This window comes from Acomys russatus, chromosome 4 (assembly GCF_903995435.1).
Source record: "Acomys russatus chromosome 4, mAcoRus1.1, whole genome shotgun sequence".
Taxonomy (NCBI): Eukaryota; Metazoa; Chordata; class Mammalia; order Rodentia; family Muridae; genus Acomys; species Acomys russatus.
The window spans coordinates 57,226,251-57,249,113 of record NC_067140.1 but is presented as its reverse complement, the minus strand read 5'-3'; the positions used below and the strand labels follow the sequence as shown (position 1 = coordinate 57,249,113).

The 22,863-nt window shown below is 47.1% G+C and overlaps 1 protein-coding gene across 1 annotated transcript in view; it reads left to right on the top strand.

The window, feature by feature from the left end:
- Tgm5 (transglutaminase 5) overlaps positions 1-14,356 on the top strand; it is a 36,932-nt gene extending 22,576 nt beyond the window's left edge. Inside the window, exons 7-13 of the mRNA XM_051145034.1 lie at positions 7,021-7,159; positions 7,807-7,910; positions 8,002-8,241; positions 11,210-11,575; positions 12,202-12,362; positions 13,713-13,846; positions 13,990-14,356. Coding sequence (XP_051000991.1) covers positions 7,021-7,159; positions 7,807-7,910; positions 8,002-8,241; positions 11,210-11,575; positions 12,202-12,362; positions 13,713-13,846; positions 13,990-14,143 — 1,298 coding nt within the window. The 3' untranslated portion in view covers positions 14,144-14,356. The remainder of the gene's footprint in view (positions 1-7,020; positions 7,160-7,806; positions 7,911-8,001; positions 8,242-11,209; positions 11,576-12,201; positions 12,363-13,712; positions 13,847-13,989) is intronic.
- The last annotated feature ends 8,507 nt before the right edge of the window (positions 14,357-22,863 follow it).

The window sequence follows — 22,863 nt, the reverse complement described above, 5'->3', positions numbered from 1 at the left end:
GTATCTTTCTCCCTTCTCCACTCCAATCCCTTCCAACACCCCAACACCAGGTAGGAAAGAAAGAAGATTAGGGGGAAAAGGGAGGGTAGTTCTCTTTGGCCACTTCCTGTTGGTTAGGGTCATTGGGTTCCTTTGGGAAAGTCCAGTCTGTTACAGGACATCTCCAACCTCTCATCAAACTGCATCAACAGCAACCAGGGGCAGCAGGGAGAACAGCAGCCTTCTTTCTCAGAGATTCCCCTGTCTCTCTCTGGGCTCTGATATTTATTCCCTCTCGAGAGTCCTCAGAGCTAAACTATCTGCAGCTGACAAAGAGCCCCTCTCAGAGCCCGCACTAGGCAAGTAGTTTGCCACTGTGAACAATCTGAATCAGCCCCATAGCCCACACCTGGGACTAAAACAAAAACTTATGTTTACAAAACATAATTGAGACACCAAAACTTTCCACCACAAGGTAGAGTACCGTTGTTGTCACATTCACCAAGGGACCATGTCACCAGTGCTGTTTATCGCTGTTGATGCTGACCTCCTTCCTGCATTGATGCCTGGCCAAGGTGGTTTGCCCTTTGCTGTATGACGTGGCAGGAAGCAAGGATGGATTTTTTTTCCTATACAATTTGTTTGCACTAATCCAGAATCTAATATGGACCTATGAATTAGGCCTGCCTATAGTGTCTTTTTCTGTCTCATTTAATCTAGAAAAGATTTTGCTTTGTTTGGTTTTTTTGTGTTTTGTTTTGTTTTGTTTAATACATGGCCTTTTGAATGCCCTGGGACACTGTCCCACAGTGCCGTACTTCTGCATTCACCTGAGGGCGTCACTGTACTGTGGGTCATCTTATGCCTTTGTTCCTTGCTCTGTCATCAGAAGTCAGGAGGCAAATGAAACATTTTTGGCTAGGGGCTGTTCCTTTTCTGGTGCTGGTGATCAAATCTAGAGCTGCGTGCACACTGGGCAGGCGTTCTACCTGAGCTACAGCTGTGGGGGCAGAAGAGGCAGCTCCCTGGCAAGAGACTGCTGATATTCTGCACAGAGAGAAGAAACTGGGCTTTCTGTCTTTTCTCTGTTGATCCAGATGACTGACTTCTGTGAGGACAGAGGGGCCAGACATGAGAGTGCTGACCAGAGATGTCTCTGTTACCATTTAATATTTCCTGGAAGGAGCCACACAGAGAAGCATTAGCTTCCTGGGAACTGCTCAGTACTATTCTTTTCCATGGGCTGCCATTTTTGTCTAATACATAATCCATGTTCTATAGGTCTGGTGTAGGCCCCTTCCTCTGTTTCAGCCTCTTAGAAGGTGATGCCTTTGAGTTTATGTTCTATTTTCTCATAAATAGTGCTCATCTGTGCTTCTTGAAGAGCAGGTAGACTTCAGTGACCATGATTTAGTTTGAAATTGTCTATCTTCCTACCAAAAAACAATGTTGGGGGCTGAAGAGATGGCTCAGGGTTTAAGAGCATTTTCTGCTCTTACAAAGTTTGATTCTCAGCCCCATATGTTGATCATAATCACATGTAACTCCAGTTCTAGGGGATCAAAAATATTCTTCTGGCCTCCTTGGGGACCAGGCACAGACATGAGACACATACATACATGCAGGTAAACAATAATACATGTACAATTTTTTAAAATTTAATTCTTAAATTGAAAAAAAAAGTAATTTGGGAAGCTGGAGAGATGGTGCAGCCATTAACGCAGTTAACAGCAATTACTGTGCAGCCCTGAGGATCAGAGTGTGGCTCCCAGTGCCCACAGTGGAGCCCAGATGTGTTTCATGCACTCCTGTAACCCCTGATCTGAGTGAAGTTGAGAGAGGGGCTCACTGGGGTTTCCTAGCTTACAGTCCAGCTGAGAAAATATGATCCCTAGGTTCAAGGAGAGACTCTGACTCAAAGAATAAGCTAAGAGTAATACAGGATGACACACATCACCCTTTCTAGACTCCACACATGTGTACAGGCATGCATATGACAGACCTGCACACTCAAACCTACATGCATGCAGACACATACCACACATACACACACACACAAATAAGTAAACAGCAAAATAGAAAAATCGTCATTTGGGAGGCTAGAAGGTTGTCATATCAACATAAAAACGGATTACATGCCTTTACATGTAACAGATACTATGAAGAGCTAAGCACACTGCAGTTTCAGTTACTTAAGAGGCTAACACAGGAGGATCACTTGACCCCAGTACTTGGAAACCTGTGTACCAACATGACAGACTCTATACCAACAAAGCAAACAATTAGACAAACAAACAAGCAACAACAACAAAAACCCCAACCAAAACAGCAGTAACAAAAAAGCTACTCAAAAATCCAGTATAAGTAAGGAAACAGATATGGATTTCTTCCATAACCGTTGTCAGTGTAAGAGAATAGTCAAATGATGACCTCATGATGGTATTGTCTGAAAGGCCAAAGCTCTACAATCATTGTGGTTAGAAAAGACAGCTGACTACATGAGGGAGGGGTGGGGAGGGGTGGGAAGGGGTTGGTTTCTCCCTCCTTTTGTTTATCAAGACAGGGTGTCTCTGTGTAGCCCTGTCTGTCCTGGAACTCATTTTGTAGACCAGGCTGGCCTCAAACTCACAGAAATCCACCTGGCTCCCGAGTGCTGGGATTAAAGTCCAGTGCTACCATGCCCAGTGGGAGTTATATTTTTATCATTTGGAGACTGAAAGCATGCTGACAGAAATGAAAAGGTAGCAGAGGTCATCACATTTAAATTGAGTCACTTTGGCACTGCATGGATACGTTGGCCGCAGCTCTCAGTATCAGGCGTGGGGTATGCTGTAGTATACTTTGGGAACTTTGAAGCACCTTCCTAACTAAAACTCTACCCATCTTTGCCCAATTTCCATTGCCTGAGTATGGCAGGCATGTGGGTGTGCACACATGACTAAATGCCCACGTGGGTCTGTCTCATATGAGATTCAGATCCCACACAATTGTCACTGAAAGACTTTTGCCTGAATGTCATGTCAAATTGTGAGTCACCAGAACCGATAGTCTGTTGACAACCTTGCTCACGAGCTGAAGGCCAGTTCATTTAACAGAAAGCGAATGAGCATCTGTTTTGTTCCTGGCATTGTGCTAGGAATGAAGAAACCCAAGTCAAATACCTGATCACTTTGAGGTTATTTGTAATGTGGCCAATGAGATAAAGATAGAGATGATAAATTACAGCGAGCGTAGTCTGGTACTAAAATGTGTAGGCGATTGAAATTATGTTGACAGCGGAAGTAGGAGGCTGACGTGACCCAGAGCAATCAGAGAAATGTCAAAGAGCGAGGCATGTTGAGATCACAGGTGGCTGGGATACCCAGTGAAGTGGCAAGGGTGGAGCCTGGAGTTAGGGCAAGGAAGGGACCCCGCCTGACTTTCCTCCCCTGTGATTTCACCCCTCTGTGCTTCAGGTGTGGCATCTTGGGTTTCATGCTCTATATGAGCACCTCTTGTTGCCAGCATGGCGGCTCATGTCTATAAACCCAGCACTCTAGTCAAGGACGTCATCATTACTGTAGGTGTTGGCCGTGAGGTTAAGCACAGTCTAAGCACTATCCCACACAATCCTCTCCAGGCCCCTATGCTTTTTTCAGCTCTAGAAATGGCACACATTGAGCTTAGGGAGGTGAGGTCACACGGCAAGGAGAGGAAAGACAGATCCCACAGAGAAGGAGCTGGGCTAAAGCTCAGTGGTAGAGCACTTGTCTAGCATGTGTGAAGCCCTGAGCCCAAGCCCCAGCACTACAACAAGAGGGAGAAGAGGAGGAGGAAGGTAAGGACAAGGACGGCGCCACAAATAGTAAAGATTGGATTTGGTGACACGTATCTGTAAACTCAAGGCCACCCTAAAGAGCCTAAAGTAAAATCTATAGGCAACAAAATATCCAAACCGAAAGTGAGAAACACTTTCTAAGATGATAGCAGCATGTGTGATAAGCCTTTAGAAACATTTAGCATCTTACTCAGGGAAAGAAAGAGGAGGAAGAGGAAGAGGAGGAGGGGAAACTATTCTTGACCCTCTGAGGCTTCATTCTGTCCCCCTTCTCAGTCCTCTCATAGGCCGTGAGCAGTTCAGGCAAGATTATATCGGTGTCAATCTATCACAGGGCTCTACAGACAGGCAGTGTGGTGCCCCAGGTATAGCACATAGCCATCATGACAGTGTGTGCTAAAGTCAGAAATCATTAGAGTAGGCATCACCCTTTCATCCATCCATCCATCCATCCATCCATCCGTCTGTCTGTCCATCTGTCCGTCCGTCCGTCCGTCCGTCCATGCATGCATGCGGCAAGTATTTGCACGGTAGGCTTGCCCTGTGTTGTTGATGGCTATGCAATGGTAAAGATGAGTAACATAATCTTCACCCTTGGAAGGAAGACTCATAAACAAATCATTACAAACTATGTGTTGGGGTAGGAAAGGGCCCATCAGGCCACAGCTATCAAGAGTTGACACCAGCACTGACACTGAGTGGCCACGGCTGGCCTCATCTGAATGGAAAAGGGAGGAGGCTGCTTTCTGCCTCTGCCTGCTGCCCTGCCTTGGCAGGCTCGGTTGCCGCTCTGACTAGCACCCACCTTTCTGACCACACTTTTAGCATAGGTGTGCCCACACAGGGCTCCACTGTTGCCACACTTCTATCTCGTGTTTCTTCAGTGGCAGCTTTTCTTCTGTCACCTCTTCTCTGCTGGTGTCCTGTGTAACTCCACCTTCTACTCACTTATCAGGACTGCCCACTGCTTGCCTTAGTGGTTTGTTTTTTTTTTTTGTTTTTTGTTTTTTTTTGTTTGTTTGTTTGTTTTTTTTGGTTGTTTTGTTTGGCTATGTCCAGATCTGCCGTTCAAGGGAGAACTCAAGATTTCCTTTTGGGCTTCTCTCCTTCCCAAACCAGACCACATCCAGGGGACTCCCTCTTCCCAGACCTGGAGGGGCAGGTATCAGACTACTAAGAAGGAGCCTCGCCAAGACTGCTGGCTCAGACCTGTAATCTCAGCTGCTTCCGAGGCTGAAGCAGGCTGATCACAAATTCAAGGCTTGCCTGGGCTACAGAGTGAGTTCAAGATCAACCTGAGTAACTTAACAAGACACCGTCTCAATATTTAAAACAAAAACAGCAGCCTGAACTGCAATCCAGTGAAATAATCACCTAGGCTCCAGGCATAGTGGTGCATGCCTGTAATCCCAGCACTCGGTAGGCAGAGGCAGGCAGATTGCTGTGAGTTCGAGGCCAGCCTGGTCTACAAAGTGAGTCTAGGACAGCCAAGGCTACACAGAGAAACCTTGTCTAAAAAAAAAAAAGAAAGAAAGAAAGAAAGAAAGAAAAGAAAAAAGAAAAAAAGAAATATTCACCTAGCATGTACAAGACCCTGAGGTCAGTCCCCAGCACTGCAAAAAATAATAAGGAAGTTTGCATTGGGCTTAGTGGCACATTGCTGTAAACTCAAGGCTAGCCTGGGCAATGCATAAGACCCTGTCTAAAAAAAGGAAGACTGCCTGGCACAGTGGCACTCACCTGTAATCCCAGCACTCAGGGAGGCAGAGGCAGGTGGATTTCTGTGAGTTCGAGGCCAGCCTGGTGTACCAAGTGAGTCCAGGACAGCCAAGGCTACACAGAGAAACCTTGTCTTGAAAAAAAATCTAAGAAAAGGAAAGCCTAAATTAAAATAAAATTTAAAACTAAATATTCAAACTTTACAAATACCTTTTTTTTTTTTTAAAACTCAGTCATTTGGCCTCATGGAATCTATCCCGGGAATGAGAAGGGCTTGATCTGCAGAGATGTCCGTTAGCATTATTTACTATAGGGAAAATGCTGGAAGCCCACTAGGTCGCTGAACATAAGAATCACTAGACACATACTATAGAAATACAGCAAATATAAAACAACATGGGACAATGTGTAGGATGTTAGAACACTTGACTGCTTGAACTGTGAGTTTGCTACTGGTGGGTGGGCTTAGCAACAGAACCACAGCTTGAGTGAGAGCCCTGTGTCTTGCTAGCTGTGTGACTTAGCCTCTGTCATCAGGATAGAAATAATAACAGATTCTACCCAGGGTTCCCTTGAGGACTGTGAAGGTGAAACAGGCAGCATGGAGCCTCGCCAATGAATGCCAGCAATTATTATTGGTCTTGGTTATTTACTGTCATATCAGCACTGATGGGCACCGGGAGACAGGCAGGCATCCTGGTGAGCTAGCATGAGGAGGGTTCACTCACTTGAAAGAGCACAGAATAGAGCTGCAGGAGAAAACAGTAGAAGACGTTATGTAGGGCTGGAGAGGTGGCTCAGAGGTTAAGAGCACCAACTGCTCTTCCAGGGGTCCTTATTTCAATTTCCAGCAACCACATGGTGGCTCACAACCATCTATAATGAGATCTGGCGCCCTCTTCTGGTGTGCAGGTGTACATGCAGGCAAACATTGTATGCATAATAATCTTTAAAAAAAAAAAAGAAGAAGCTATCTAGCCAAGGAAACAGACACCCATTGAGAATAAAGTCAACATTCTACTTCTTTTCAAGATTTTTTTTTTAAACCAGGCACACACTCACCTTTCTAAGCTTGTGTTACATAGACATCTTCCTGTTCTAGCTTGATCCCAGATGCTTTCCTAGAGAGGTTTCTGACATAATGCTACCAAGAATAAAAGGGAACCCCAAGCCACAGAAACCCTTGCCCGACAATCTGGTGGTCTCAGCATTGATCCTAAGGACGAGAAGAAACAGAATCCCAGCCTTTTGTTTGAGGATGGGACACTTGAGGCCAGGACAGGAGTGAGGCTGTGTCAGTCCCTGCGTCTTGCCAACAGAGACATGCTGGTATAAACAGCAGATAGGACAACCACAGTCATCCCGTGAGCTTAGAAGGTAGGAAGAGAGATTTGGAATCTCCGTCAGCCCAAAGACTTCCTGTGAGAACGCTGTCGCGAGACCCAGGAAGCCCACTGATGGTTTCCGGGCCGACAGCACGCTGGTGTTTCTCCGTCTCTCTGCAGTGATGAGGTGCCTGGGGATCCCCACTCGGGTGATCACCAACTTTGACTCCGGCCATGACACAGACGGGAACCTGATCATAGATGAATATTATGACAACACGGGCAGGATTTTGGAGAATATGAAGAAGGACACTGTCTGGTGAGAGACAGCCTCCCACTCTATTTCTTGGACCACTGCTCTCAGCCAAGCAGGAAGTAGGACAGGACTACTCGAATTCCCACCCCCACCCCCCAGCCCCATCCTCCTGCTTCCTCCCCTGGGGCTGAGAATAGAATAGAAAACAGCTGTGGTTTTAGAATCCTAGCACCTTCAAAGCTGTTGGGCTGGGGTAGAGGTCCCTCTTTGTCTCTCCCATCTTCTAATAGCCTAAGGCCAACATCTCACTCGTAGGCAAGGTGAAGACTAGAACTACCCCTGTGGGACACACACACACACACACACACACACACACACACACACACACACACACACACACACACACGAGGTAGGGGAAGGGGCCATGAGGCCCCCTTTGAGAGAGACTGGAGGAGCCAGTTTTACATTTAGTAAATTGGAAGACTTCACTCTGTTCACACAGAGGCAGAGGGATGCTCTTTTCTGAAGGTGAACAGAGGCTCACGGGAGGAAGGCCCGTCACTCCTCCCCAGTAGATGCTTAAACCCAGCGAGCCTGTCTTTCTGTAGCCAGTTCAGATGCTCATATCTTTCTTGGTCTAGGAAGGAAACAAGCAGGATGGCCTCTGCCTTAGCTGTGTTCACCACTGACTCCCCTGGCTTCTTCCTCAGGAATTTCCACGTGTGGAATGAGTGCTGGATGGCACGCAAGGACCTCCCTCCTGGATACGGAGGTTGGCAGGTGCTTGATGCTACACCCCAGGAAACCAGCAATGGTGAGTGAGGCTCCCGCAGACCTGTCCCAGCCCCTGTCTGGCACCTCACCACATACTACTCACCAAAGTGCCTGTGTCCATTTCCCCTCAGGTCTCTACTGCTGTGGCCCTGCTTCTGTCAAAGCCATCAAAGAGGGGGACGTGGATCTAAACTACGACACGCGCTTTGCGTTTTCCATGGTGAATGCTGACTGCATGTCCTGGCTCATCTCTGGCGGGAAGGAGCAGAGACTTCACCAGGACACCGCTACGGTCGGCAATTTTATCAGCACTAAGAGCATCCAGAGTGACGAGCGGGATGACATCACTGAGAGCTACAAGTATGAGGAAGGTACAGCCAAGCAGCCTTACTGAGAGCCTAAATTCTAAGGGACCATTCCCTGCCTACCATGGCCTGGGGAGTGAGAGGGCAATATGACTCAGGTCTACTGTCTCCTCAGTCGGTCACTTGTAAGGATCCAGTTAGGGTGTCCCGGGTCCCAATCCACCATTAGCTCATGTCCCACAGGCCAGAGACACCCCACCCCCACCCCACCTGTGGCACGTTTGTATTTACTGGAGAATTATTTATAGACATCCTGCCAACAGAAGGAACATGCATCTCCCAGCATCTCTCAAAATTCAGCCTCCATCTGCAGAAGGCAGCCAACTTAGTAGTAGACGCTCTTCTATTGGTTGGTTTCTTTTATTTAACTCATTTATTTCGTTCTATCCAATTGAATGTTTAGGAGACAGGCCTGATGACCAGCCAGCACTCACAGTAATGGAGGGCCAGCCAGTGTTCACCCTCATGGGGCTGACAGGGCCAGGGGGTGATGCCAAAGTGACAGTCCTTTCAGGGCCTTCTTACCCGAGCCAGCAAGGCTAATTACTGCAACAGCTACCTGCTAGACTGACTTCTACTTGATGCTCACGAGGGTCAGAATCAGAGTCTTTTGTTTTGTTTTATTTTGCTTTTGTTTTTGTTTTTTGAGATAGGGTTTCTCTGTGTAGCCTTGGCTGTCCTGGAGTCACTTTATAGACCAGGCTGGCCTTGAACTCACAGCGATCCTCCTGCCTCTGCCTCCCGAGTGCTCGGATTAAAGGCGTGCGCCACCATGCCCGGCCTCAGAAGCAGGGTCTTAACTGCTGAGCCGTCGATGCAGCCCCTGAATGCATGTTGAAGCCCAATAGTCTAATACATACTACTTGGTATTTTTTTTTTCAAGGTGACTTTATCTATTCCAGGTGCTTTATGATTCATGTCAACTTTTTTCCTAGCTCAGTGGGAAAAAAAAATCCATTTAGTATTTTGATAGGTATTCCTGTAACACGTTGTTTTAAGCCTATTTTATTGGGTTCCTTATGCCTCTTTCTCTTGCTACACCCCAACCCCTTCCAATACCCAACATCAGATAGTAGAGAAAGAGTCGGGAGGTAGGCATGTAGTTCTCCTGCTGGTTAGGGCCATTGGGTTCTCTGGGGCCATACCAATCTTCATTTTAGGAGGTCTCCAACTTCTCATCAGACTGCATCAACAGCAGCAGGAGCAGCAGGGGGCGGGGCAGCAGCGTCCTTTCTTGGCGGTCCACCCTGCCCCCAGCTCTGGCATTTACTCCCTCTCTGAGTCCTCAGAGCTAACGATCTGCAGCTGGCAAAGGACCCCTCCCAGAGCCCACATGAAGCCGATAGTCTACTGCCGTGAACAATCTGAATCAGCACCACAGCCCGCACCCGGGACTAAAACAAAACCATGTTTATATAACATAACTGAGTTTTTAATGACACCAAAATGTCCACTGCATATTCCATTGACTATATAGATGACTTCAAGTTATATGGACATTTTTTTTTTTTTTGGCCACTTCTTTCATTTTTACTATTTCACAGTTGTAGCAAAAAGTTAAAAAAAAAAAACAGGATTTATTTTTACATTAATATGTTAACTGTATTTTTGCCAAATGAATAACCATCTCCTCTTTTTGAACATAGTACAGGAACAAACAACAGGGAATCTTGGTGCATCCAGGGGGTGTGATGCATACAGGTGGGTCAGGTGACACTTTACAGGTCACACACTCTTGGGACTCTCATTTCCAGACCATAGGGCCTGATGGGACAGGCATGCATCTGTTGCTCTCCCGGAGAAGCTCTTTGTAACCGGGAGAGGAGAGGGGAGGGGAACTGCTTTCCAGAAGTCAGGAGGGCTCCCAGCCGTAGTGGCTTTGCCTCTAACTTCACCAACCCTGGGAATCTCAGGGTGCAACTCCAAAGCTGGAGGCCAGGGAAGGAACAAGAAAGGACAAGGTAGCCGGGTAAGAGTGGCTGAAGCCAGAAGCTGACTGATAGTCTGTGAGATAGTGGCCTTCCAGGGCCACACACAGCGGGGGAAGGAAGGAGAGTATGGCCTGGAAGGGCCCTTGGAGAGACACACCACTAGGCTGGTTTTTGTTGTTGCTCGCTTTCTTTCTTTCTTTCTTTCTTTCTTTCTTTCTTTCTTTCTTTGTTTCTTTCTTTCTTCTTTCAGTTTTGGGTTTTCAAGACAGGGTTTCTCTGTGTAGCCCTGGCTGTCCTGGACTCCATTTGTACACCAGGCTGGCTTCAAACTCACAGAAATCCACGTGCCTCTGCCTCCCAAGTGTTGGCATTAAAGGTGTGTGTGTGCCACTACACCCAGCTTAAATTCATTCTTAAGTATTGTTTCTTTTCTTTTCTTTTTGTTTGTTTTTTGTTTTTTCTAGTCGGGGTTTCTCTGTGTAGCCCTGGCTGTTCTGGACTCACTTTGTAGACCAGGCTGGCCTTGAACTCACAGAGATCCACCTGCCTCTGCTTCCTGAGTGCTGGGATTACAGACCTGGCTGTATTCTTTTTTTCTTGAGGGACTAAATAAATATTAGATTGCTTTATTAATTTCTATTCTGATAATTCACCATTAGTGTATAGCAATGCAACTGGCTTTTGGAAGATTTATTTTATTTTTTTTATGTATATGCATGTGTGTGTGTGTGTATGTTCATGTATGTTGGTGTACCTTTGGAGGCAAAAGAATGTGTTTAATCCCATAGGGCTGGAGCTACAGGTGGTTGTGGTCCCCCTGATGTGGTGCTGGGAACTGAACTTTGGTCCTCTGTAAAAGCAGCATATGCTCTTAACTGCTGAGCCACCTTCCCAACCCCCTGAAAATGATGAAAATGATTTGTGCTAAGTTGACTTTGCATCCTGTATTTTTGTTGGTAGCGATGCTGAGGGTAGTGTGTCCAGCCACAGCCAACCTCCTGGATCAGCCTGGCCCATGTTAATACTGTACGCTCCCCTCCTAGGCTCCCCTCAAGAGAGACAAGTGTTTCTAAAGGCTCTACAGAAGCTAGAGGCTCGAAGGTCTCAAGGGCCCCAACAAGCAGGCTCAAATCCCTTCAGCTCTGCGCCACCAAGGCAGGGCAGTTCTAGGAGCCTGGATTCACCTTCCCTTCGACCCAGTGATGTCGTCCAGGTCTCTCTGAAGTTTGAGCTGCTGGACCCACCCAACATGGGCCAAGACATAAACTTTGTCCTGTTGGCTGTCAACATGTCACCGCAGTTCAAGGATCTTAAACTCAACTTGAGCGCCCAGTCTCTGCTGCATGATGGCAGCCCCCTGGCCCCATTCTGGCAGGACGTGGCTTTCATCACGCTGCTCCCTAAAGAAGGTACACGTGTGGCTGTCCTGCAGCCCTTCCTTCTTCCTTCCCGACTTCTCTCTCCCTCCCTCCTTCCTCCTGCTGACCCCCTCTACTACCCCTGAGGAAAGTAGCTGCCTTATTGGTAAAAACCTGGGCTTTGAAGTCATCTAGACTTTGGCTAGGACCTCAGAGTAACTCCTGTGTTGCTTTTTTTTTTTTTTTTTTTTCTGAGACAAGGTTTCTCTGTGTAGCCTTGGCTATCCTAGACTCACTTTGGTTTTGTTTTGTTGGGGTTTTTTTTTGTTTTTTGTTTTTTTTGGTGTTTTTTGTTTGTTTGTTTTGGTTTTTGGTTTTTGGAGACAAGAGTTTCTCTATGTTAGCCTTGGCTATCCTGGACTCGCTTTGTAGACCAGGCTGGCCTTGAACTCACAGCAATCTACCTGCCTCTGCTTCCTGAGTGCTGGGCGTGCGCCACTACGCCCGGCTCTGTGTTGCTTTTTTTTACTGCAGTTTTCCCTGCTGAAAGGCTAGTCTCTACCTCAGCAAATCTTGGTGTACCTCAGCTCCCTCCTCTTCACAGAAGAGCCATCAGATCCAAGGCAAGCCCAGTGGCTTCCTCAGCCATTCTCACTTCTTCCTCCTTCTCTCCTCAGAAAAGACCTACCCTTGCAAAATCCTCTACTCCCAGTACAGCCGCTATCTGTCCACAGACAAGCTAATTCGCATCAGTGCCCTGGGTGAAGAGAAGAACAGTCCGGAGAAAATCCTAGTGAACAAGATCATCACCTTGACGTACCCTGGCATCATGATCAACGTAGGCAAAGAATGGTCTCTTAAAAAGAAACTGCTCCTGGGGCCCTGAGCTCTGGATAGGAGGCAGGCCTGTGCTCAAAGGGGCGTGGCTTCTTTGATTCTTCTGGTTCCCCCAGGAGGGGGCGGCTTATTGTGGGGTCGTCATCTCCCGATACTGTTAGAGTCCTTTTGTGGGGGTCCTTGAGCTCGAGGCATGGACTTTCAGACCCTTTATTGTGCTGCTTCTGTGTTGGCCTTCCAGAGGCAAACATGAGCAAAGAGTCAGATGACAGTGGCTGAAAGGGAGGTGGAAGGCAGCGTCCACTTCCAGGTCAGGGCATGTGTCCTTGGGCAAACCCCCTGGGCCTCTGCTTCTTGAGGTATCAGAAGATGAGAGTGGATGACAGGGCCTCTGTGGCCTTTCTAAGTAGAAAGGATTCAGGGTTCACTCTTTGCAGTGCTGTCTCCAAAGTCTAACTCATCACCTGGAACTCCATCAAGTGAGGTGATGAGGCCCCCCCCTTGACAGCAAGCGCCCCAAAGTCTCAAGTAGGCTTAAACAGAAGGCTAGCAAAATAGCAAATATATGTTGAGGGAAGTCAGAAGAAATGGGAAAGGCCTTACATTTCTGGGGGGCAGCAATTTATGAGAAGGCAAAGACATGGGAACCCCATGGTTGGTAAGGGCTAGGTGGAACACTGTCATGTAGGCTCCTCAGCACCCTCTCCAGGCTGATGAGGGACTCATCTCTGTTGCTGTAATAAAACACTGACCAAAACGGAACCCAGGGAGAAAAAGGCATATAGATCATCCAGGGAACTCAGGGGAGGAACTCACAAGGAATCGGGAACAAGAAGGAATCCTGCTTACTGGTCTGCTCCCCCATGGCTTGCTCATTTTGCTTTCTTTCACCCTGCCTAAGAGTGGTACCTCTCACAGTGAAGTAAGCCTTTCCACAGCAATCAGGAAAATGCCACTGTAGACTTGCCCACAGGCCACCATGTGAAGGCAACACCTCACTTGATGCTCCCCCTCTTCCTAGATAAGTCCAGCTTTTATCAAGTTGCCAAAAGCACAACCAGCACAGGGACCAATGCCTCGGCGATGAACTTTGACCTTCTTGGTAGAAGGAAGGGGGAGGAGGCGTCTTTGTAGATGTATGCCTTTAGGTACACGGATGGAGACCAGAGAGCATTTCTTGTGTCTGTTCCTTCTTATTGCTTCAACTCAAAATAATCCATAGGCCAAGCGGCATATTTGGGGTGGTATATTCTGATACCTACAAAGCAGTACTACAACGCATTAGCATTCAGCGGACTGGGGGATGACAATTAATCTCTTGCTTCTTCACCTGCTCTGGGTGTCTGCGTAGGTTCTAGGAGCTGCCTTTGTGAATCAGCCACTCACCGTCCAGGTCGTCTTTTCAAACCCACTCTCGGAGCCAGTTGAGGACTGTGTGCTGACCTTGGAAGGAAGTGGCCTCTTTAAGAAGCAGCTGCGAGTCCTGTAAGTGCCAGGAGCACTCAATCTTCCCTTTCTTTGTTTCCTGCGTCAACAGGCCCCTAGGCCGGACACATGATGCTGGAGAACAGAGGTCCAGGAAGTGAGAAGGAGAAGGGTTTTCTGACATTCTCCTTTCTCTGTTGCAGCATTGGCGTCCTCAAGCCTCATCACAAAGCCAGCGTCACTCTGAAGACTGTCCCTTTCAGGAGTGGCCAAAGGCAGATCCAAGCTAATCTGAGAAGCAATAAGTTTAAAGACATCAAGGGTTACAAGAATGTTTATGTAGACATTGGCTTATAAGCTTGGGGGGAGAGAGAGACGGCGCAGCAGTTGAGAGCATGCTTTTGCAAAAGACTTGGGTTCGATTTCTAGAACCCTGCGTCGTGGCTCACAACCATCTGTAACCCCAGTTCCAAGGGATCCAACCAGCACACACATGGTAGACATACATGCATACAGAAAAAAATTCATACACAGAAAGTAAAAATAAATAAAGCTAAAATATTTTTAAAGAAAAACTAAAAACAAAAACAAAAACAAAAACAAAAACAAGCCCTGAGATATGCTGGTGGTATAGGTTTTAAAATAAGGCTTCACAGACTGTGACATCGGCTGCGAGGGAGATGCCAGAGATGGCTAGTATCCCGAGCTGTTTCCACCACTTTCCAGGACTCTTTGGGACCCAGGGATTCTACGATATCCGTACAGAAGTGTGATTTGGCACAGAGGCCAAGGGAAGGCAGGCTTGGTAGCTCACTGTCGCTTTGCTTTTGTGATGACTTAACTGCATCAGCAAATTTCAACTCCTTCCCTGGCTCCTTCACCCCCAGCAAGCACCACTTTCTCTCCCAGCTGCCCTTCAGTTGCTAGACGTTTCCTGTTGTTTCAATGTCTGAGCCCATTCACTCATCCAAGAAGTAACTATTGAGTGTCCAGCGTACCACAGTACCGCCCTGAGTATTAGAGACAAGACAGTGAAGAAAGCAAAAGTCTGGAGCCTACGTTCTAGTGGGAACGTGGACAACAGACACTAAGCATCTTGACAGGTGTGCGTTGCAATCCAGGTCGGAGAGCAAAAGTCCCCAAGCTGTCTTTATACACAAGTTCTGTCTCAGTAAAAAGGGGGGGGGGGGGGAGCTGCGGAATCCAGATCTCTTGCCCTGGCCTTCCCTTAAGTATACTTCCCATAAGACATTGAAGCCATTCTTCAGTCCTCACAGACCTAGAGTCTCCATCCAAAGCATTTGTGCTCTTAGAGGCCTGCTGTTGCCTGGCAGTCAGGCGAAGCCAACTGAACAAGGCAATGAGGTACATATTTGGTGGGGAATGAAAGTCACAGCTTATGTTTAGGGTCACTCGAACCCTGGCCTCTCTGGATGCTACTGCACACAAAGCAACTTTGCACCTGCTTTCCCAGGACACAGCCGAAGCAAGGCATGATGCTCCTGCCCTTCAGGCACTGGCTACTGTGACTAAGACAGATGTCCTAGTAAATGTTCAGACATTAAATAAAGACGTTAATGACCTCCATTGCACATAAACAAAAGGGTCAATGTCATTAATCTCAGAGGGAGAAAGGGGTGTGGTGGGAATGACTGTGTAAGCTGACTGGCCTGTGGAAGAGTCATCTGAGAACCAGGCGCTGGTGGCACAGCTGGCAGTAACCTACAATTATTGTATCCTATAATTATCACATGACAACAATAAGAAGTCATTTAAGGAAAACACCACGGAGAGGCTCATCTGACAGAGTCGGTGACCTCTGAAGTACTTGGGAGTTCTCAGCTGCCACATCCTCGAATTTGCTCATGAGGCCTGTTGTTAGCACTGCACTCACTCATCAGCTCACTCACATAATTACTGAGTTTCTTCTAGGCACAAGGCCCTGAGGCAGGCTGGCACTGAGACCCTGTGAAGGATCAGAGCCCACACACTAGGAGCTCAAGCGTACACACTTGAAGAATGTAAACTATATGGGAGTTTTTTAAAAACACTTTATTATAATTTTTTACATGTATTTATTGTGTGCGTGTGCAAGCATGCGTGTGTGTGAATGTCATAGCATGCATGTGGTAGAGGACAACTTGAGGGAGTTGGTTTTCTACTTTTATCACATGAGTTCAGGGACTAGAACAAGTGCCCTTACCCACTAAGCCCTCTCACCTACTGTAGGAACCAGGCCCAACTGGGCTGCCTGCCTGTCTTGCTGTTTCATGTCCTGTTTCTAGCAGCTTTTGTGTCTGTGTTTATGTTGGTTAGCTAGTCATGTTTACTGCTCTGAAAATGCACCCCTCCCCTCCTTGAGACTTTTCCTCCTGTGCACAATCACCTCTTGAGGGATTTCACCTGTGAGTGGAATTCCTGTTTTGCTGCCTACACGAAGGCTCTTTGAACACTGAATAAAAACTGCTGCTGCTGCTGCTGCTCTCTTAACATGAAGGACCCGCTGTGTTAGTGTGTGTGTGTGTGTGTGTGTGTGTGTGTGTGTGTGTGTGTGTGTGTGTTAAATCCGCAGTCCCTCGCCCTTGACTTGGTACTGTGGTGGCGCAGGCACCACAACCTACCAAAGAGACTTGTTTTGTTTTTGAGACATGCCTGGCTGTCCTGGAACTCGATTTGTCGACCAGGCTGGCCTTGAACTCACAAGAGATCTACCTCCCTCTGCCTCCCGAGGACTGGGATTAATGGCTTGCGCCGCCATGCCCGGCTCTAAGGAGATTTTTAACCAAGAGTGGTGTGAATCATTACTGAGGTAACCAGAGTGTTGTCGGAACACACAGAGGGTGAGCCAGTTCAGATCAACCTGTGGGCTAAGGGACACTTCGACCTGTATTAGGAACTGAAATACTGGGAGATGGTCAAAAACAGATAACAGGACTGGAAAGCCGTGAGGCTGAGCAAAGCAGTCAGGGACCTGCAAACCACTTGAATGGTTAGAGGTCAGAGTTGGAGGGAGTGAGTAGGAGAAAAACATGAGGCCAATAGTAGGCGATGAAGATACTCAGGCAGCTGTATAAGGGACTGGGGCCAACACTGTAGCTTGTGTCTTCTCCATCCCGGGGCGCAGTCTCTGCCTGATGGGTCGGAGCTGTGCCCTCTCAATCAACAGGCTCTAAGGATGAGCTCTCCACTCTGGCCAGCCGTAGCAGCTTGCAGTCCACACCAGTGCCCTTCATTTGAGTCGAGGACTTCCCTAACCACAAGGCTGTCTTGTCACTGGTTCATGTAACATTTATTGAGTCTCTGTGTGTCAAATGTTCTAGACCTGCAGTGAAGAAAGCAGCTCAGGTCCTCCCCACCCGTCCCCAGCTCCTCAATCTTCTCATCCCTAAGGGACTCGATACAACTTTATTCTTCACACAGCCAGTGCAGCTTCGGCTGTGACGTGGGTTGAGAGGGATTTCTCTTGCGGGAGCCTGTCGCTCACAGCTGTTTTGGTGGCCCCGCCCCCTTAACTGAGATACTCATGTGACTTGTGCCGGACAAATCAGACTCTTCTCTGAGGACTTTGATGCAGAGCAAGTAAGCCAGCACAGAAAGGAGCCTCACCCACAGCCCACGATCCTCAACAACATCACTGCTCACTGCTGCCAGGACCCACACAGCTACCCTGAACTTTGTCCTGGTTCTGAGCCCGAGTCTCCTCTTACTCCACAGTGAAGGATATCCCTCATTCTCTGTCTTTTTGGGCTAAGTCAACAGAAAACGATTTCTATTGCTTGCAATCAGTCGCCTGGTTCAGAGAGGCTAGGTGACTTCGTTAATACACCCAGCAAAATTTGACTCCAGATGCCCAGTGTGCCATCCTGCCCAGTGTTCTTAAAGATCTGCATTGTCCTAAAGATGCCTGTACTGTTGCCATAAGCCAATCTAAAGTTCAAGGAAGTAACTGACGCCCTTGTTCTCCCACACCTCCTGAGTAGCAACGGACGGAGTCTGCGACTGGCTGTGTGGAAAGTGCAAGCAGTGGCAACAGCTAGAACTTGTTGCCTAGGCTCTGCTGTTCTCTGATCTTTGGCCTTATAAACCCATTTCCCATTTCGTCATCACCATCTTCCCCCTGACCAGCAGGTGAGCACTCATGTGCAATATGTAGCACCTCTGTGCCTACCCCTGAGACCTCACTGAATAGAGAGCCTTCCCCATGATGGACTGGTGCAAGTTAACATGTTTTATAATCTGAATCTAGGTTTTACCATAAGCTGTGAGCTGCCAGGGAAGTCTGAACACCCAGCCTGTGGACAGCCTGAGGACAGCCTGTGGACAGCCTGAGGACAGCCTGTGGACAGCCTGAGGACAGCCTGAGGACAGCCTGAGGACAGCCTGAGGACAGCCTGTGGACAACCTGTGGACAGCCTGAGGACAGCCTGAGGACAGCCTGTGGACAGCCTGAGGACAGCCTGAGGACAGCCTGTGGACAGCCTGTGTGACAGCCTGAGGACAGCCTGAGGACAGCCTGAGGACAGCCTGTGGACAGCCTGAGGACAGCCTGTGGACAGCCTGTGGACAGCCTGTGGACAGCCTGTGGACAGCCTGAGGACAGCCTGTGGACAGCCTGTGGACAGCCTGAGGACAGCCTGTGGACAGACTGTGGACAGCCTGAGGACAGCCTGTGGACAGCCTGTGGACAGCCTGTGGACAGCCTGTGGACAGTAGATTATGCTGGGCTTCATTTAGTCTCATCAATGGCTATTTTGGGGCCACTGTAAAGAACATGTAAAACAAAGTATAGGAAAAAAAATATATATATATATGTCATGATAAGTGAAACAGTGTGCTAGCTATGATAAGAAATGAAATAAGGTGTCCACTTGAACATAACAATAAGCATAATGTAAAATGAGCCACATAAGCCAGTATCTCACTGGCTAAAATGAATACAACTCCTCCAAACATAGACAGGGTATATAAGCTGAGTACAAGACCACTTCAGGCTGGCTGTGATGTTTACCGACTGAGAGCACACCACTGTGTTGATCAAGTTGAACACACGTCCCCAAGTCCAAAGACCTATCAGAGACCAGACCAGGCCAGAGCCCAGACCTAGAGAAGGGAGCCCATGGTAGACCACTCAGCACACCAGGACAGATCTCGAGCCTTACCTGTGAAGCCATCGACCAGGCTATAGCTGCACTCGGCAGACTGGGGGAGACACTGGGACGTCTGAGTGTGGCTAATAAAGCATCTGTAAAATCTCGACACCGGTCTCCTTGAGGTTCTTCCTTCCCCTGACTCGCAGCAGCCACTCCTACTCCTTCGCTGTTGGCATCACCCCGGATGCTCTTCTGTAATGTCATGTTCTATTATTAGCCTTATTAAATTCTGGAATGTGGCAGCATATTAATTGCTTCATGAATTCATTCATTCCTAAGTGCGTACTCCCTATACCAGCAAAATTGAGATACTGGCCCCTTACTTGGCTCACAGGGCTCAGGTTGAGACCATAGGAGATAGGAGATGATGTATACAAAAATGCTTCGCTTTTTCCCTCTAAAGGTTTTTTTTTTTTTTTTTTTTTTTTTTGAGACAGGGTCTCTCTGTGTAACAGCCTTGGCTGTCCTAGACTCACTTTGTAGACCAATCTGGCCTTGAACTCACAGAGATCCACCTGCCTTTGGCCTCCCAAGGGCTGGGATTAAAGGTCTTCACCACCAAGCCCAGCTGTGAAAGCATTTTGTAGAGCAAGTACCCGCATAGCTTGCTGGAGCCGGGGAGTCATGCTGAGAGAATTCCTGGCCCTTTCTACCCCCATTAACACAACTTGTCAATTACCTTTCTTTTCAAATCTGTACACACATCTCCCTTCAATCTCCCTAACAAAGTCATTGCACCGGTCCCAGATGTCTCTTATTGGCCAGCTCCTTTCCCCTCCTAGCCCTCTAAACCATTTTCTTTATTTTAGACAGCCTATGGCATTTTAAAATGTAAATCCCATTCAGTGATACTTGTTTCGAATAAAGGTTTGATAGCCTCCCACTGGTCTAAGAATAAACCTCAAATCCCCAACACCAGCCTAGACTTTCACCTGCTCCCTACATCTCCTCCCACAGCACCCAGCTAGCCAAGGCCTATTAATCCTCCCAGCTTTTCAGCATCAGTACCAGGAAGCCTATTCTCCCTCAAAGGAGGATGGGATTGCCAAGCCTGTGTAGGTACCTAGAAGTATCTGTCTCCCCCTGCTGGTGACAGAGAAACATCGCTCTCATTTATCAGAAGCGAGTTTCTGGTGCACAAGCTTGGTCAAATACTTTTTTTTTTTTTTTTTTTACCATAGTTGAATTAAGAATTCAGGAAACAAAACACCACCAAACCAAATAACCCAATTGAGAAATGGGGCTCAGAACTAAACAGAGAATTCCCAACGAGGAATATCAAAAGGCAGAGAAACACTTAAAGAAATGCTCAACCTCCTTAGTCATCAGGGAAATGCAAATCAAAACGACACTGAGATTCCACCTTACACCTATCAGAATGGCTAAGATAAAAAACTCAAGTGACACCACATGCTGGCGAGGATGTGGAAAGAGAGGAACACTCCTTCATTGCTAGTGGGAATGCAAACTAGTACAGCCACTTTGGAAATCTATCTGGCACTATCTCAGAAAACTGGGAATAAGGCTTCCTCAAGACCCAGCTATTCCACTCCTTGGAATATACCCGGAAGATGCTCCAGCACACAACAAGAAAATTTCCTCAACCATGTTCATAGTAGCCTTATTCATAATAGCCAGAACCTGGAAACAGCCTAAATGTCCCTCAGTAGAAGAATGGATTAAAAAAAAAAACGGTGGTACATTTACACTATGGAATACTACTCAGCTATTAAAAACAAGGAATTCCCGAAATTTGTGGACAAATGGATTGAACTAGAAATGATCATAATGAGTGAGTTAACCCAGAAGCAGAAGGAGCCAAATGGTGTATACTCACTTATATCTGGACACTAGCCCAAGGGGCATGTCCCATGAAAGTATTCACTCACCAGGAAACTGGGACAGAGGGGAGGACATCCTATTGGGACTCTAGGTGAGAGAAGCATGGGAGAATGGGGAAATAGAAGGATCCAGAGGGTCCTAGAAACCTATAAGAAGAACATTATGATGGGTAGATCTGGGCCCAGGGGTCCTGCTCAAACTATGGCACCAGCCAAGGACAATACATGCAGTAAACTTCGAACCCCTACCCAGATCTAGCCAATGGACAGGACGTTCTTCACAGTTGAGTGGAGAGTGGGGTCTGACTTTCACACCAACTCTGGTGCCCCATATTTGACCACGTCCCCTGGATGGGGAGGCCTGGTGGCACTCAGAGGAAGGATAGCAGGCTACCAAGAAGAGACTTGATACCCTATGAGCATATACAAGAGGAGGAAGTCCCCCTCAGTCACAGTCATAGGGGAGGGGAGTAAGGGGAAAATGGGAGGAAGGGAGGAATGGGAGGATACAAGGGATGGGATAACAATTGAGATGTAATATGAATAAATTAATAAAATAAAATAAAATAAAAAGAAATCCCTCTTTGTGACACACTAGCTTGCAGGGAGCTGGTTTTCTGCAGAGGACTGGAGAGTGAAAAGGTGTGATTGTTACAGGAAACAGGATGGACATTTTGGGTCACCCCTCCTTCCTCATCACATCTTCCTTCCACTTTCCTTTCCCAAATAAAGCAAGCCACAATAGTGTCTGTCTTATCCCAGGTTCCTCTAAAATCGCCTCCCAGCCATGGAAACTGCCAGAGATTGATATTGTGATGTTCTCGTGGGAGATCGTCTTTGCTAGAGGGTTTCAAACGTAGAGGAAACCCCGCAAAGCGGAGCAAGACCACAACTTAGCCCGCTGCGAGGTCTTCGTGGCGAACATTTATAACATTTAATGCATACATTTCTAAGTTATAAGAATTATCATGTTTTAATATCTAGGAACCCTTATCATATGTCATTACTGCTTTAGACGTTTCCTTTTGAAACTTAAAATCACATTACCTGGTTTCAAAGGAAAATTGTTTTCATGTTTTACTAGCTTTACATGGATTCACACCAGCCTGGGAAGGTTGGTGTTTTAATGATGTTGAGGCAGCCTACCCGAGCTTGTCTGTCCACGTCTTCTTTCTGTCCCTCAACAGTTTTCCTCACAGCTCTTGGGTTTATTTCTGAATATTTCATCTTTCATTGTTAAATTCTGTAAGTCAGGGTTCTAATTGCATTTCCAATGGTTACTGACTGCAGGTATGAGAACTACTACACTGGCTTCAGTAATGCTGGTGCTGGCTATAGCCACTTTTTAATCATCATTTTTAGATTTGTTTTTCCAGGTTTAAATCAAGTAATGAAAAATTAGCTACTTCAATTCTTATGATAAACATCTTATTTGGGGTTTGGAGGCAGCAAAACTTCTTTCTTTCTTTCTTTCTTTCTTTCTTTCTTTCTTTCTTTCTTCATAATATTCTTCAAGCAGGTAACAGTTAAAGGCTTTAAAAGAAGGCTGGAGAGGTGGCTCAGCAGTTAAGAGCATTGACTATTCTTCCAGAGGACCGGGGTTCAATTCCCAGCACCCACATGATGGTTCACAACTGTCTGTAACTCCAGTTCCAGGGGACCCAATACTCTCACACAGACATACACGCAGGAAGAACACCAAATGCACATGAAATAAAAATAAATTATTTTTAAAAGTACACAGCAGAAGCACCCCAGCCCAGCTTCCCTATCCACAGGGACCAGTGCTTGTGTGGCTTGTTCTGTGACCTTCTGCAGACACCTCACACACCAGCTGCCCCTGAGTGTGCCCCTGGGCACACACTGAGAAGTCCAGGCAAAGAAGTGCAGGAGGGCCAGATAGAAGACCCAAACAATTCTAACTCATCTCTGGTTAGTTGTTCCAGAGTAGATCGTCTGGGAAGAGCCAGGGCCCTGGCTTTTTCTTCTAAAACACACTCTGTTTCCTTATCTCTTTCAAACAGATGGCTTACAGACATACGTGTGGTGAGTGACTCCTCAGAATTTACTTAGGGCAGGAGATTCA